At 35.2% G+C, this 15,168-nt stretch overlaps 1 protein-coding gene across 2 annotated transcripts; it reads left to right on the top strand.

Annotated features, from left to right (window-relative positions):
• The first annotated feature begins 582 nt into the window (after positions 1 to 582).
• Positions 583 to 2,408, top strand: LOC129952337 (uncharacterized). 2 transcript variants are annotated; one of them, XM_056064873.1, is made up of 3 exons: positions 583 to 809; positions 1,929 to 2,104; positions 2,159 to 2,408. In XM_056064873.1, the coding sequence occupies exons 2-3, from the start codon at positions 1,930 to 1,932 to the stop codon at positions 2,269 to 2,271; spliced, it is 288 nt and encodes a 95-aa protein (XP_055920848.1). In that variant the 5' UTR covers positions 583 to 809; position 1,929; the 3' UTR covers positions 2,272 to 2,408. The 2 variants fall into 2 exon arrangements, with proteins under 2 accessions (XP_055920848.1, XP_055920847.1); XM_056064872.1 differs by having other exon boundaries at positions 585 to 759.
• The last annotated feature ends 12,760 nt before the right edge of the window (positions 2,409 to 15,168 follow it).

Genomic DNA, 15,168 nt, shown 5'->3' with positions numbered 1-15,168 from the left:
AATGTACAACACCTCTTCATCCTCTTCCATGCAATGGTGCTATTATGGGCTTCCCTTCAATTTGGACATCTAAAAATACCACAACAGACTAATCAAAGTTTCCCCCAATTTATACAAAAATCTCTTCAATCTTCTCTTCAGATGTACCCATTCAGGGCACATCTCTCGTATATTCTTTATAGGTTGCAGTCTTCCAGCTCGCATTGTGTTTAGCCCTTCGCCCTTATGTGGTGCTCCTCTTTCTTAACAAACGAAAAAAAAAACATACAAAACGGAAAGGGAAACTGCCTTGGTGCATCATCGGTATAGTTCAGGAAACGAGCTCAATTACTAAAAACCCAACCCACCCATCAGCTCAGCGGCCAGCAATTGTGTCTGCTATACCGTTATTTTTGTATTCCGCCATGATGGTGGCTGGCTTTGGTTCTGAGTTTGAAATAATTTTTTTTTGTGTTTTGGTGGTTGGCGCACGACCGCGTTCATCTATTTTTGAACGTGCGAAGTGCGACTCCCAATTTTTGGGCTAAATTTAGAAACTATCCTGAATACTGAATGTGATGGGGTCTGGGGAATATTCTTGATTTTATGTAGTTTAGATTTTGGTGTCAGTGAATACGGAGTAGTTTGATTTACTTACAAATAATTTATAGTTCAGTGAAAAAATATGTTCTAGCAGACCAAGGTACCTACACCTTGATCGTGTTTAAGTGACCCAAAATATTTTTTGAGGTGAAAGTTTTTGTTGGCAAAAGCAGAAAGGTGTGTGTTCAATAAATATTCTACATCAAATAAGTGCTGTTATTTTAAATGTAATGGTAACATTGAGATATTTTTAAAAAATCGATGATTTGAAGATTTCAATAGTTTAAAAGTGTTTTTATAAAAATATTAAGTGAAGAAAAGAAATAATTAAATGTGAAATCCAAACTGAAAAAGTGGCGTACCCCGTTTTGTATTCAAAAACCTTGAGAGTAACAGGAATAATGTAAAATCTCTCACTTTTGAATTACCGTGATTTTTATAAACTCGAAACTAAAATATGAAATAGTTACATTTAGTAAGGGTATATAAAGCACACATTCACAAATAATGTAAGATTTTGAAAATCTTAATATCTTTTAAGGTATTGCTGAAGTTTAAATCACAAAACGTCAGAATTAAAGCCATGTTACGACAATTATATTTTTTGACACTGCAAATATAGGGTCTGCCAAATAACTTTTTTTTTGTAAATGATATAAAAACATTGGGTGTAGCTTCGGCTATGTGGCACGTAGCGCCGTCCTATTGAAACCAAATGTTGCCAATATCCTTCTTTTTAATTTTTGTGAACAAAAATTCGTTCAACAGGCCCGACAACGATTGTCATTGACTGTAACAGCCACTCCTTGCTCATTTTCGGAGACAAATGGCCAAATTATGCCTCTGCTGGACCAAAATCCGCACCAACAGTGCTCCAAATGCGACGATTTTGCTTGTTTACAAATCCGCTAAGATCAGTATGATGATTTTTTTTGTGGTAAAATAGGCATCTTCTCTAAGCGTTGTACCCAGAGTTGTTCAAGCGCATACACAACCATATTCATTCAGCGGAAGGATGAAACTAATTATCTGTCAAATAAGACGTGAGTTACCATTCACGAAATAAGCACTAGTTGAAAAAAAAACGTTAGATGGCGAACCCTATAAAAAGGTTTGTTTGTTTGCTTTCTTGCAGAAGCTATCAATGCTTAGAAGTGTTCAGATGAAAATTGATAATGCGTTACTTCGAATTATGTGCCTACAATTTTAAAAATTGACAAGTGACTCTAATGTCAGTCGTAATGTCAAAGTGATTGATGGAATAGATGACAGTGACCTTACATTTTTATTTTTCTAACTTCTATTAGAATATGAATTTTGTATAAAAGTTATTGGTCTTTTTTTAGAATGCAAGACAATTCCTGGTACCGGGCTACTGGTCACCCATTTAAGGACCCCATTCTAGTTATAATCACCTTTGCTGCTATTATAGGATCGTTTTCGTTGCTGTGCGGTTTTGTGTTGCTGTGCATGGTTTCGAAAACTCTTAATAACGAAGTTTCTGAAGCAGTTCTTCTAGTTGGTATGTTATATCTCAATAATAAATTCAATTTAACTATTTTTTGATCAATAATAGGAATGGGTTTTTTTATAACATCCATGTCGTACGTGACTTGGAAAATCACCAACAAAAGACGAATTGAACAAATGATTCTGGCCATGAAGGAAGACATGGACATCGTAGTTTGAAAAGATCCTCTTATAACACATACATTGCCTATATTCACATAATATCCTCTCTTTCACATACATATAGAAAATATTTATTTAATTTATTTACTTAGCTAATATTTCGAATAAAAGACTGATATTTTTTTGTTAAACGACTTCATTTTTGTTCTGCTTGAACCGAACTAATTGACCTCTTGAAGAATATAATTCGCATTCAGAATTTGAGACTCTTTATTTATACCCACTCTCCTCTCTGTCCATCCCCGAAAAGTACACTCAACTCAAATTCATCCACTTGCTTCTACAATGTAATAATAATTCCTCTTAACAAGAAGGCAAAGCTCATAACCTTACAAATACATCTTAGTGAATTTGGAGTCTATCCAAGAAATCCTAGAAAACCTCGCTATCCTTCCTTCAACTCCGCTTGCTCGTCCTGGAGCTGGTATAGAGTCGTTGTCGTCGTCGTTTCGTCCTCTCATCCTCGTCCTTGTCTTCGTCCTTACCATTGCAGCACTTTCAAATAATGTTGTCGAAAATGGAGAAAGTGAATTTAGGTCCAAGAATCAACGAACCATCAAGCTGAGACACCATTCTTTAGCAAGGACATTTTTTTTTATTAGCCCGCTTAAGATGATGCTTTGTAGAACATTTTGCTTGTCATAGCTGCAACAAAAAACACGACACGAGATTATAATAGAGAGATATACAGCTACTTCTACAGATATTCTATGATAAGTAAGTACGGGGGAAGTGGCGAACATTTTAAGTATCACAAGGAACAGGAAATTCCTTTTCCATGTCATATCCTCTGAAATTGATTTTTAGTTTGCATGTCCTTGTGTGCATCAGTATTCAGAATTGGTACTCATATATTTACCTGATGGTTGAAGAAATATGGCAAAAATGCAGCAGATATCTTAGTTTAAGGTTGGTTGTGAGTTTTGAGTGAAAGGATGTTTTTTTGTGTATATAAATCAAAAAATAAATAAAACTACCTTTGCTATACATATGTTATTTGTATGTATGTAAGTACCTCAAGCATGCCATTCATGTTTTTCAACAAAATATTATATTAAAAATATTTTCGAGATAAAAGGAGGTTTTTTTCAGATTAAGGAAATTGAAAAACTGATGCCTTTGAATGGAAAGGAATAAGTTGACGTATTATAGAATTTGATTTGAATAAAGGTTGTTAAACTTTGTAGAGATGAATGAGGTTATTATAATTTTAATTTTAATATTTTGCTTAAGGTTCGAAATTCGTATAGACCGGTGATTGATTTCGTGGTTTGAAAGGAATTCAATTTCGCCAAAAAAATTATTTTCTTTGTAACAGTGGATTTGAAGATTGCAAATTTAATTGGATCCAAATATAAATCGAAATACAGAAGTAACGAATTATTAACCTGTAGCCGTTGCGGTTTTCATTCAAGAAAAATCTGGTAATGCTTAACTATAGGAATTAACTGGTAGCAGATCTCTAAGTTTTCAGTGCTTTGTTAACTTCAATAAACAAAACCAGCAGTAGTTTGTTGATTCCAATTAAAATTCACTTTTCACATTAGTTTCTTCCTGTTGGTTGTTTAAACTTCAAGACGACTCTTCGAATGGACATTGTTATAGTCCTTAACTTTCCTGCCACCAGTATCGGACTTTAAGCGGCCAGTGTCGTAGGTCATCGGTCATCCTTGTGATCAACATAGTCGTTGTCTTCAAAAATCATTTTATTCCTCTAAAGAGTTTATATGTAGTAAGAACGACAAGAAGTCCAGAGTATAGTCATTTAAAGTTTAAACCTAATCATCCTTCTTTCTATAGTGTCCTGTGTGGCCTGCCGGCCGGCGTCAACTTCAGTCAAAGTTTTCCCATTATTTTCTTTTTTCTTCTTTTTTCCTTCCAACTTTAGGGAAATAATGCATAACCTCTATTCAGTTAGATAGTTGCAAACAGACAGAGGTCAATGCAGTGCAATGGTGCAATGCAAACCAATGAAGCCTATTTGCGGTAGGTATGCAAGTTCAAACTTTGTCCGGAATCACGATACATATGTAGTGTAGGTAACGGTAGGTGAACCAGTACCGTTCTTGTGCGTAGAATAGTCAAGGAAGAAGTTTCGCTAAAGGGACTTTGTACGTCGCTCGTTTCACAAATAATGATTCAAAAGTTCAATGAAAGGTAAATAATCGAGATGGTGGAAGATTTGGAAATATTGAGAATATGTGGAAAGAATTTATGTTTACTTCAACATCGAAATATTTCTGCATTTTTGAACTTCGGAAAATACAAGTTAGCAGTAACAGTAAAACCCACTTAAACGACACATAATTACACAAGTTTGTCGCATTTGAAAAAACTGTTTTTTTTTTTTTATAATTTACAGGCACTCAAGGGGTTATTTGTACCCATTATATGTTTATATTTAAACACAGTGCAAACATTAGGAAAATAGGGATGGATTTTAAATAAGTTACCTGTGCGCATTTGTCTTAAAGTTCTGAAGATCAAAATGGGAAGGAAAAACAAAGTTGGCTAAAGCATTCCACATTCTCGATGTGCGATTTAAAAAAGAATCTCTAGACTTGACAGTCCGCCCGAAATCGAGCTCAAGGGTAAACTGATGAGCATTCCTGCAAGTGCGAGTATTACAGATATGCGAATTATATTCAAGCTTTAAACGGATAAAAGCTTTGTAGATTATAGCCAGATCAGACGGGGTGAAAAATTTCTTGCATCGCCGGAGAAATCCTAAGCCCCTGGCAGCATTTTTGGCAATATCAAATATATGATCGTTCCATAAAAGGTGATCTGCGATACACATACCAAGTACTGACAATTGATTAGTTTCTTGGATGAAGTGCCACTCATAGACAGTGGCATCGGGGGTGTGTTACGCTTAAACGACAGGAGAAAGCATTGAGTTTTCGAAGCAATAAATTCTACACGGTTTTTGATTCCCCATTCTACAACGCTGTCAAGATCAGAATTTAATGAGCTTATCATACGCTGCCGTTTAAGTTTATGTGAATTTAGAAACGAGTATAAGAAGCGAAACAGTTTAATGGATTAGAAGTGACAGACATAAGATCATTTATGAATATAATAAAGGGAGTCGGGTGCAAAACGGAGCCCCAGTAAACACCAGCATTTATTTTAGGAATTTCAGACTTGGAACCATCCAAAACCATCCACCGAAGAAGAGATTCATCAATACCAAAAGAACGCATTTTCAATAAGAGAGCTTGGTGCCAAACTCTATCAAAATTGAAATATCAAGATGTAAGGATGTAAGGATTTCTTCCACTGTTCGGTGAGATAGACCATGAGATTAACAGTGGATTTGTGTATGTCAAGGTCTTTCAGTACTCTTGCAACTGCACGAGTGCGGAAGAAGATTCGTCCCATAGAATCATTTACGCTCTCAAGAATAGGAGGACTCATAACACTTTACGGTAGCGTCGAATTAACAGCAAACTGTGCTGCAAGAAAATTGTCTTTATCAATAGAGCTCACATACAGGGAGTGTCATTGTGGATGAGCGTTGGAACCGAGGATGACGTGGTATTTCGTACGTTTTTTACAAATGACCAGACATTTTTACTACCTTTGGGACATTGTAGTATTTGTTGCTTAATTTCTGATCATGCGAAAATTTGGTTCGACGAATATGACCATTAAATGTCTTTCTATTTTGTTTGAACTTTGTCCGGTTTTCGAGTTGGCTTTACAATATCGGAAACATAAATCTCTGAACCTGTTCAGGATAAAATTTCTCATTCCACAAAGAATTAAATTTGTAACCATATCTGCGCTGGAATCCACGTCACAATCGAGGAAGCATAGTGACCAGTTAAAATTCCTGAAGAATTCATTGAGACCGTCCCTTTCTCATATTGCCAAACGGTTCTTATATGAGTTTTTTCATTAACTGGGATTTTTAAACATGAGAATTTTGCAGATATGATCTGCTGTGCCTAGAAGCGATAATACACTGATTGTGTATATTTATTAGGGTCAGAGGTAAGAAACAAGTCTAGGGTGTTGACGGATTGACCTGCAACGTCAGAGATTCTACACATGGCTTTTAAAACACACTGCTTAGGTGAAGAAACTGGCTGTGTGAAACATGTTTTTGACTCTAAGAAATTCCTTAAAGTGAAAAAGTTAATCAGAAAAAATTTTTGCTGAACGCTTTCATTTCTTCTTTTTTATTCACCTTCAAAACATTTTCACCACAAAATTGTGTTATACTACAATTTCTGATTATGTCAATTAATATTTTGTAAACATTTGTTTCTACTTTCAAATGTTCGGTAAATAGAATTTCTTAATTCTTTAATAAATGAAATTTCTTTTACTTATCAGTTGATTTCACAAAAACACTCTTGTGAAATGTTGGCGTTCCTCTTAAGCAACCTTTACTGTACCCAGAGAGGTCTGTTTGTTAAGAAAATATATTTTTGAGAAGTATTAAGCTTAGACTTTACTTTAGAGAACTTACTAAACATACATTTAATTTGTTAGTAAAATGTTAGTGTACAATTTTTAAAATCATTTAATAGAACTTACGTTACTTGAACTTGCAGGTTAATGAAATAATACAAAATAAATATCAAAGCCTTCTCGGATATAATTTAATCCATCAATTAGTAGAAGAATGCCCTTCACAGTCTTAATGAATGAGTATAGTAGTCAATCTCTCAAATCAAATTGAACTATGTAAAAGATTTTTCTATGAACACATCGATTTAGTGGTGTTATATCCGGATCAACATTTTTGTTTCTTTCGATAAATCGATCAAATAAACATCAACCACATCATTTCCTTTTCCCCAATCATCGACAAAGATATGAAACAAATTCCAAAACTTTACCTTCGAGGGGAAACACATACTCGCACTCGTACTCGTACATATTCACGTTATCGGTTTTGTTTATAGTCGAAAAGAGAAGGACCTCCATCAGTTTGTCCTTGGTGGTTTGTTTTTGCCATTTCCCCAAGAATCAACACCAATATTATTACCTCGCCTCGTAGCTTGCCACAATGTTACCTTCATCAGCAACGGCAAAACTTTTAATTGAATCCATAAATTTTCCACAATAAGCGGAAGGCATTGCTCTTCCTGCCTTAACACACAAAAACCGAAGGCCACCACTACGGGCGGCATGAGGGTTCGAGCCAGAATCACTGAATCGCTGATAAAATACCACAGAAGAAAAACTTCAAAAACACATACCTACAACCACCTTCCATATACCTGGATGGGTGATGCCTCCAGTTTCGGAATATGTTCGCCAATTAGCAGTAGCAAGCTGCTCTGTTGCGTAGCGTACCACGGGTAGGTTGGCACTGTCTGATGTGGCGAAGCAGGCATTAATTTTCCGCGCGAAAAGCAACGACCCGAGTTGAATTCCGTTTCAATCCGAGCATTCATTCTGCTTAATTAAATCTCACCTTGAAACAATAATAATCCAATGTGGTGGTCGTGGTGGGCCAGGCCGGGATAGGGTGACAGGAAATGAGCCGAGAACATGGGGTATTCTGTCAGTGGCTTGAACCTACCCCACCTCCTCTCTCGCATTTATCACACTAATTATATTGACCATATGGAGAGAATGCGAGAAAAATCTCTAAAAATCTTTCGAGGAGTGTGGGTGGCTCTAAAGGGTGGTTCTGGGTTATTTATGCGTGAGCCTTACAAGCATCCCCATTAGAACCCCTCAACGTGAGTCACCGTTTCGCTTTTGATAAAAGTATGAATACATTTCTTTTTCATCCCCAACAACCGCACAAGAGGATGCTAAATAGCTGATTGCGGATACACATCAAGTACTCCCCCTTGTAAGGCGCTAAACGCGTTCAATTAGGTTGAGTAGTTCCATGATTAGATTCGTTTTGATTTGAAAGGACTAAATGCATGCGAAGTGCCAACAAATCCTCTGCCGGCTTTCACGCATCACACCAGTGCTATCGCGAGCGAGGGCCAAGGCAAGCTGAGGGGTTCAATATTCATACTTTGGCGCGCTGGGCAAGAGCTGGGCGCTAGGGCTGCGCAAAGTTATAAGGGCTTTTGGTATATAGCTGTGACTGTGAATGGCACTTAGCCACGCGTCCTTCACATAATTTTATTACGATAACTTGGTTATGTCATACACAGACTCTTCCGTTGAGTGTCCATTAAAAGTTCAATTTTGTGGGAGGGTTTGGAGATCCACCACTGGCACTAATCCCCTATGCGCTATGTCATATCTTATCTCTCCTTTCATTTTTGTGTTCCTTTTTTTGATGAAGGGATGGGAGTTCTCGCCAATTCAGGGGATGAATGAATTGTAGTCCCTTATGAGTATTTTTCTGCATTTTTAATAAAAGAACACGCTTGATGTTGGGTGGGATGGAGGAAATGGATTTTGTTTATCTTGATTTGTAAGGTTGTTTTCGTATTCGTTTTTGTGTGAAGCTGAAGACTTTTAAAAAGGGGTCGATTTACTACGATACTTAAGCTTAGTGCCAAAACCATTAACGAAAATTTACTATATTTGACTCTGATGTAAATGCAATAAATTCTGAAAACATTATCATTTTGAAGCAAATTCTAAAGGTTTTCGTTTTATAGTCAGGGAGAAGTTATCGCACCAAAGCACATTCAAACTTAAATCATAAAAATAAATAAGTAATTTGTTTTGTTGACTGTTCTTGAGAACGATGCAATAATATGATTTGTGTATATTATAGTTTAATTAAATCGTTTTTTGACGATAGCTTAGGAGTTATTCTGCAGCCAAGGACGTGTTTATAAACTCGATTTTCTATTAGGAATGATAAAATAGATTCATTTCCTAAAAGAATTGTTTTAGGTATAAAATTATTAGTTGAAACTGAGATTTTGAAAGGCAATTGATGGACAATTGACTGTTTGTCGTTCCAGATAACCGGATTTTCTTATTTTCTCGAGCTTTATTGTAGCCTACTTTTTGAAGGTCTCTTAGGACACCGCAGTGTTTCTGGTGAAATTCAATGATATGTTAAAGTTAAAACTGAATTGATCAAAACTATGTTTGGGGCCAGTTATAGCTATCATTGAAACCGATCCCGAAAAAAATTTGAATCAATATTTGCCGGTGTTGTCCTTTGATTAGGAATGAAAATTATATACTGATCGATCGGAAATCTCACAAAGAGTTTGTTTTGAGAAGAATTGTAATTTCGCATTGATTTTTCTCTAAAAATGTATTTTTCTATTTTCCTGACGGAAATTCATTTTCCTAAACAGCTGATACATACTTGTATGTTCAAAAGTGAAACGAATCGTTCCACTGATTTGTGTTCCAGTTTCACCAATTCCAATGACAGATTTCTGTCAGTAAAAATTTGTCCGTGCATTTCAATCAGTAAATTTTGTTTAATGACAGAAATTTGTATTGAATGCTATAAACGACCTGTCAAAAAAAATTCCAATGCATGTTTTTAATGATGAAAACCAATGATATAGCTAAAACTAGCGCCTTAGTAAAATGGTCTTAAGTTGTTAAATCACAAGATTTTGTTCAGCAATTTTGGTAGCCACTTGGAGAAAAAACAAGGCTGTTGCTTGTATTGCACGCTTTGCCATTTTGTAAAATTCATAATTTCACTGCGTTTTTGAAGCAAGTATTGAAAAAATCTAATAGAATTTTTGTGGTTATTGCCTTTCACATTTCTAAACTGACAGCTGTCTAAACAGTAGGTTATTCAAAATAAATCCTTTTATTGAAAATCCGTTTGTAAGAAATGAAGAAACTGACGTTTAATATCTAAAACTCACTAACTTAAGTTTCTCATTTTGGCTTGGAGCGTTAACTGTCTTTTGAATTGTCTGTACCCGTTTATTAATTTATACTATCTTTTCTAAGGTCTACCTATTTATACCCTTATTTAAAATCCTAAATTCATCACATCTTAAATGCTCATCACTGAGATAAGAAAGAAAACTTTTCGTTACCATAATGACTTTCATCAGCATCACACCTTTGTTTTTCTCAGAATGATGTTTCGTCGGGTTTTAAGTTACATTCCGCACAATCCATGTTCTCGAAACCCAGGTGTAAGTATTTTAAGCGTTCTTAGATAGAATACGTCTTTTACAGCAAAATATACCGCCTTGCCTGAAGTATAATATCTTTTATATCAAAAACTCCTTTAAAAAGTAAAGTAACGAGTATACACGGATACAACTTAAACACTCTACAACCGGCGACAAAGGCGAGATAGTGTAACAGAGGGAGAACTTTTAAGTTAAAAGTATATCAGGCAACTGAAAATTTTTTGTTTTTTTTAAACATCCCAAAAGTGCAAGAGAGTTTAAAACTTTCTCATTGTTAGGGTAAAACTTTTCTAAAGCACGCCCAATTCCTGCACCAAAAAAAAGTTGAACTTAATTATTGACTTGGGCAGGTGCATGTTGTTAGATGTAAGTAGGTAGATCCTTGTAACCTTTGTTCGTTTTATATAAGACATTATTAAAAGTGGCGAATGTTTTCGTGCAGTACGAATAAAGCGTATCCAAGGACGATAGTAAACTTTGTATAATGCACGTCGTCCATCAGCTGATGTATTTTTTTGTATTTTTACCTTCATCATCATCATCAGGAGTCAGAAATGGTAGCAACACAACAGCAGCTAAAGGAACGGACAGCTCTAAGTCAAGAATTGTAACTTTCTTTTTTTACTGATGCTTGATGCTGATGCATATAAACTGAGATGGAAAATTCTTTTAAATTGATTAATATTCAGTGGAGGCAAGTTGTCAACTAATTGATTTTTCTTGTAATTTCCAAAGTGGTTACTGAATAATTGATATCGTGATAGCGGCAGCGCCAGAACCAGCGTCGCACTCGGGCGCCATTTCTAAACGACACGGTGACGACGATGATGACTATACGAGGAGGCAAAGCAACGATGAATAAACTTTTTTGCGTCTGTCACTGCGACCAACACTAAGAGGAAAGGTTCACAGAACAAGTTTAACTATAAAAGAAGAAGGAGGAGAAGAAGAAGAAGGATAAGAAAAAATGGAATGGAGAAGAGAAAAATATATGTACTTAAATTGTCCCACCAACTTCCTGGATAAAAAGTTTCAATGAGACTTTTTGGAGAATCTCCGTCTCCATCAGTTGTTGGTAAGTTAAATGCAGCAGGGTTGATGAATTTTCTATCCTCAAAGATAGCTCTAGAAAGTCTCACATAAACTTCACTTTAAACTTGGAAAATGTTTATATACATTTTTTTGTTTTTTATTTTTTTATTTTTATTTTTGACGAAAGACAAATATCTTGTATAAATCCAAAGATCCTTAAGGAAAGCTTGGAGTAATTAAAACATTCAAAAGGAAAAGAAAGCTGGAGGGTGTCTCGAGTAGTGCTTGGCTCGTTCGTTACTGCTTTTTGTGTATTTGTTTTTTCTCATCTTCTAAGAAATTGGGCTGCGAAAGAATACTAAAACGCTTCAGAAAATTATTTAGTGCTCTATTACCCACACTGGTCATGGTCGTTTTCTTTTTGTTTTTAAGCAAACATTTTTTCCTGAAGGAGTGGTTCCTTAAATTTCTGTACCACGTAATTCATTTGTGTTTTGTTTTTTAAAAAAGGGATCTATTAAATAAATGGACTTCAAATAAATTATATGACAGAAAATCAAATATTTAATTTCACTTTTCTAAACTTGTTAAATTGTGCCAAATTAAACTTAATTTATTCTGTAAACTGATTGATAATTAAAAAGCAAAATTAATTTCGTAAATAAAATAGAAGTTAAATTATATTTCCTTAAACGAAGATTTATTAAAAGTACACTCGGGCATATAGGCAATTTTCTAAATTATTCAAAATTTACTTTTTTTAAATGGATATTTAATAAATATGTAACAACGAACGGATGTGAGTGTAAAATGCTAAAGTTTAACCAATAAATGAAAGGAACAACCTCGTGCTATGATAATTTCATATATAATGGCTTTATTGTATTTTTGGATCACATTTATATAGTTTAAGTAAGATGCACAATAGGTGTTGGTTTGTGTCTTGAATATCTATCAGTCTTTCCCCCCATCAAGGTTTATGTTGGTAGGGAATGACTTGGCGAACGTGTGCTTGTACACCTTCTCACCACTATGGGATGTTTCAATTCGACAAGTTTGGAATGGAAGGAACAGTGACTATTAGCGAAGAATCTTTAACTATTTCCTGTGAGGGTTGTTTGGAAATGGATGCCTCATTGTTTGGTTGTTGTTTTAACTCACCATCTATTGTTGAGTCTGTATAGTGTGTTGAGGATCTACGGGAAAATAATTAGGAATAAAATCTGGTGTATTACTTTCAACGTTGGTTGATCTTATTTGGTCAATGTGCCTCCGGAATTTAGTTCCGCCTACATCTGCTATCTAATGTAAATCAAACATCCTATCGGTAATTCCATTTGCATTGTTTGTTCTTGACGTTTGCAATTTTCAATTTCTAACAATTAGTCGATTCTGTTGCGCAGATTAAATTTCAAGACCATCTCTGCTGGATTTTTGTCAAAAGTTGAGCTTCCTGTCTTACGATATTGCTTAAGAAGCCGTTGTAGTGTTGTGTGAATGTCGATTTTTTTGTAGGACTTGAACAAAGAGCTCTGCTTGTCCGTTTGTTCATGGATTTGCTGTTAAAGTGAGTTTGTGACAAATGGTGCTGGGAAAATCTTTAAAAACTCTTTCGTCGTGAAACTTGTTTCGTTTTCGGACAATATAGTTTGAGGAATCCTGAAAATTTCGAACGTATGGTGTAAAAATTAGTGATCCGACTTATTTTAAAAACTTCCAACCAGCGATTTTGGGTCCATGACGATTAAGAAGCATCGTTCCGTTAATGATCCCGCCAAATCTTTGTGAAGCCTTTGCCATGGTTGGGCTGGAATCGTCCAGCGTTGCGAAATTGTCTTTGTTAGTTCTTTCAGAACATTGGCACAATCCCAACAGCTTCTCACTAGGAGCTCCTTGATATCACGATCAATTCCAGTCCAATAGCAGTAGTTTTTAGCCAAAGCGTTAGAACCCTTGTTGGAATTGTATGGGGAATAGATATGCGTAGTCCGTAATACAAATATCCTTCATTTATCATCAGTTCGATCTCCATCTATTTAAGCGACGTATTTTTCAAACTTGCTCCTGTCTGTAGGAGCATCCAAAGTGAAAGCAACTCACTGTCGCGATTTGTTTCCTTAGCTACGTTTAAATTTGTAAGAGGTAAGTATTGGTTCCAGATTTGAACACTTTTATAAGTATTGCCATCATTACGATAATCCTGAGTTTTTAAATAGATTTCTAGAAAAAAATCTTCATTAATATTTTCTTTTGAACTTTTGTATTTGATGTAATAGGTTAATCCACTAAGGAATTGTGAGTAAAGATTTTCATTGAAAGGTATTAGAACGTTGTCATTTTGTTTTTCAAATTATCAAAAGCTTTTTGACAATCGCTGTTCCAAATAAACTTCTTATTCTTCCTGAGTAGGTGTCAAAGCTGGTGTAGTTTTGCAGAAAAATATTGTTCAACGTGTGCATAAGGACACAATTAGTTGATTCGGTATTTTCTTTTATATTATTTTAACCAAAGTCGAAGGTTTTTGGAACCAATTTTGTTGCTAGGGAGTTTTTGTTTAATTTTAGTTCTATTGCAAACATTACTTAAAAATGTTCGTATATATTGCTTTTGATATTGATAATTTGCAAAATGTTACGGTCTTGAAAAATAATAGTCTCCTGATCTATTTTAACAGATGTAACAAAACAAATTGCAGCTAAAACATATATTTGTGTCATCTTACAATCAATTTCCATATTTACACATAACGAAGCCAGATAAAATGCTGATCAATACATCTCATCAGCAAATGCAAAGGAACACAAATTTCTGCTAAAGAATCTACATCATCTTCAGATTTCAGCAGCTCATAACTCTAATTGCCCCTCGATTTCGAATAATTGACCCGTCCTCTCCTTCTCATTGTCGAATAAGCAATGAAAAAGCTATTTCAGTTCATAAAACATAAAATGCGAAAACTATCCCTATGGACACAATTTCCCATTTGAATTCCCAGTCTACACAAGGACTTCGACCAGTTTCCTCTTATTATACAGAAATCCGATGATTTATACAGTCAGAAGCTAGAAATAGTTGAAGAGGTCTACATCGTAAGCTATATGAAGTCAGTAGTTTTCGGTGCGTAAGATAATGGAGAAATGTACCCATAAGAGACCTTAGCATATATATTCAACAATTTTAACCTTTTAAGCCATCCAACCTTAGCTCTTATACCAATTTGTAAAACTTATCCAATGTCAGTATCCCCAAACAGACAGAGAGAGAGAGTGAACGTCACTAATCCTTTTCGGTGCAAATTTGTGTTATGCGTTCGATTGAGTAATCACACTTGGAATAACCCAAGCACAGAACGCACTCCAAGCTCAGAGTACATTCAATTACACAGCACTTTGTGCTGCCAATTCGTCGTTTGATGATAAATTCAATTAAATAATTGCAGTTCAATGATTTTAATTATAAGCTCTCAACCCTATAAGTTGAGGGCCATTGATTTCGGAACATTGTATGCAGGATACAAGAGCTTAATCCTATACCATATAGTCTGGCTTTTTTGTGTAACCATACTCATACATATATCTATAAAACCTATACATATGCATATATTTATATGAAAAGGGATCCATATTACAATACAAAGTAGGAAAGTGCGGTGTCAAGAGGAAGATTACACTAAAATATCCTGTGACTCTGTCTGTTGCTGCTTCAAAATAAAATGGCAATTAATGAAATTACAATGCGCTTAGGCTGTCATTTAATTAATGATGGAAGGGGTGTATAGGAATGATGTTGGGAATGGGGAGGT

The sequence above is a fragment of the Eupeodes corollae genome, chromosome 3 (assembly GCF_945859685.1).
Source record: "Eupeodes corollae chromosome 3, idEupCoro1.1, whole genome shotgun sequence".
In the NCBI taxonomy this organism is placed as follows: domain Eukaryota; kingdom Metazoa; phylum Arthropoda; class Insecta; order Diptera; family Syrphidae; genus Eupeodes; species Eupeodes corollae.
Note: the sequence above shows the minus strand (reverse complement) of the source record. Positions and strands in the feature narration are given on the sequence as shown.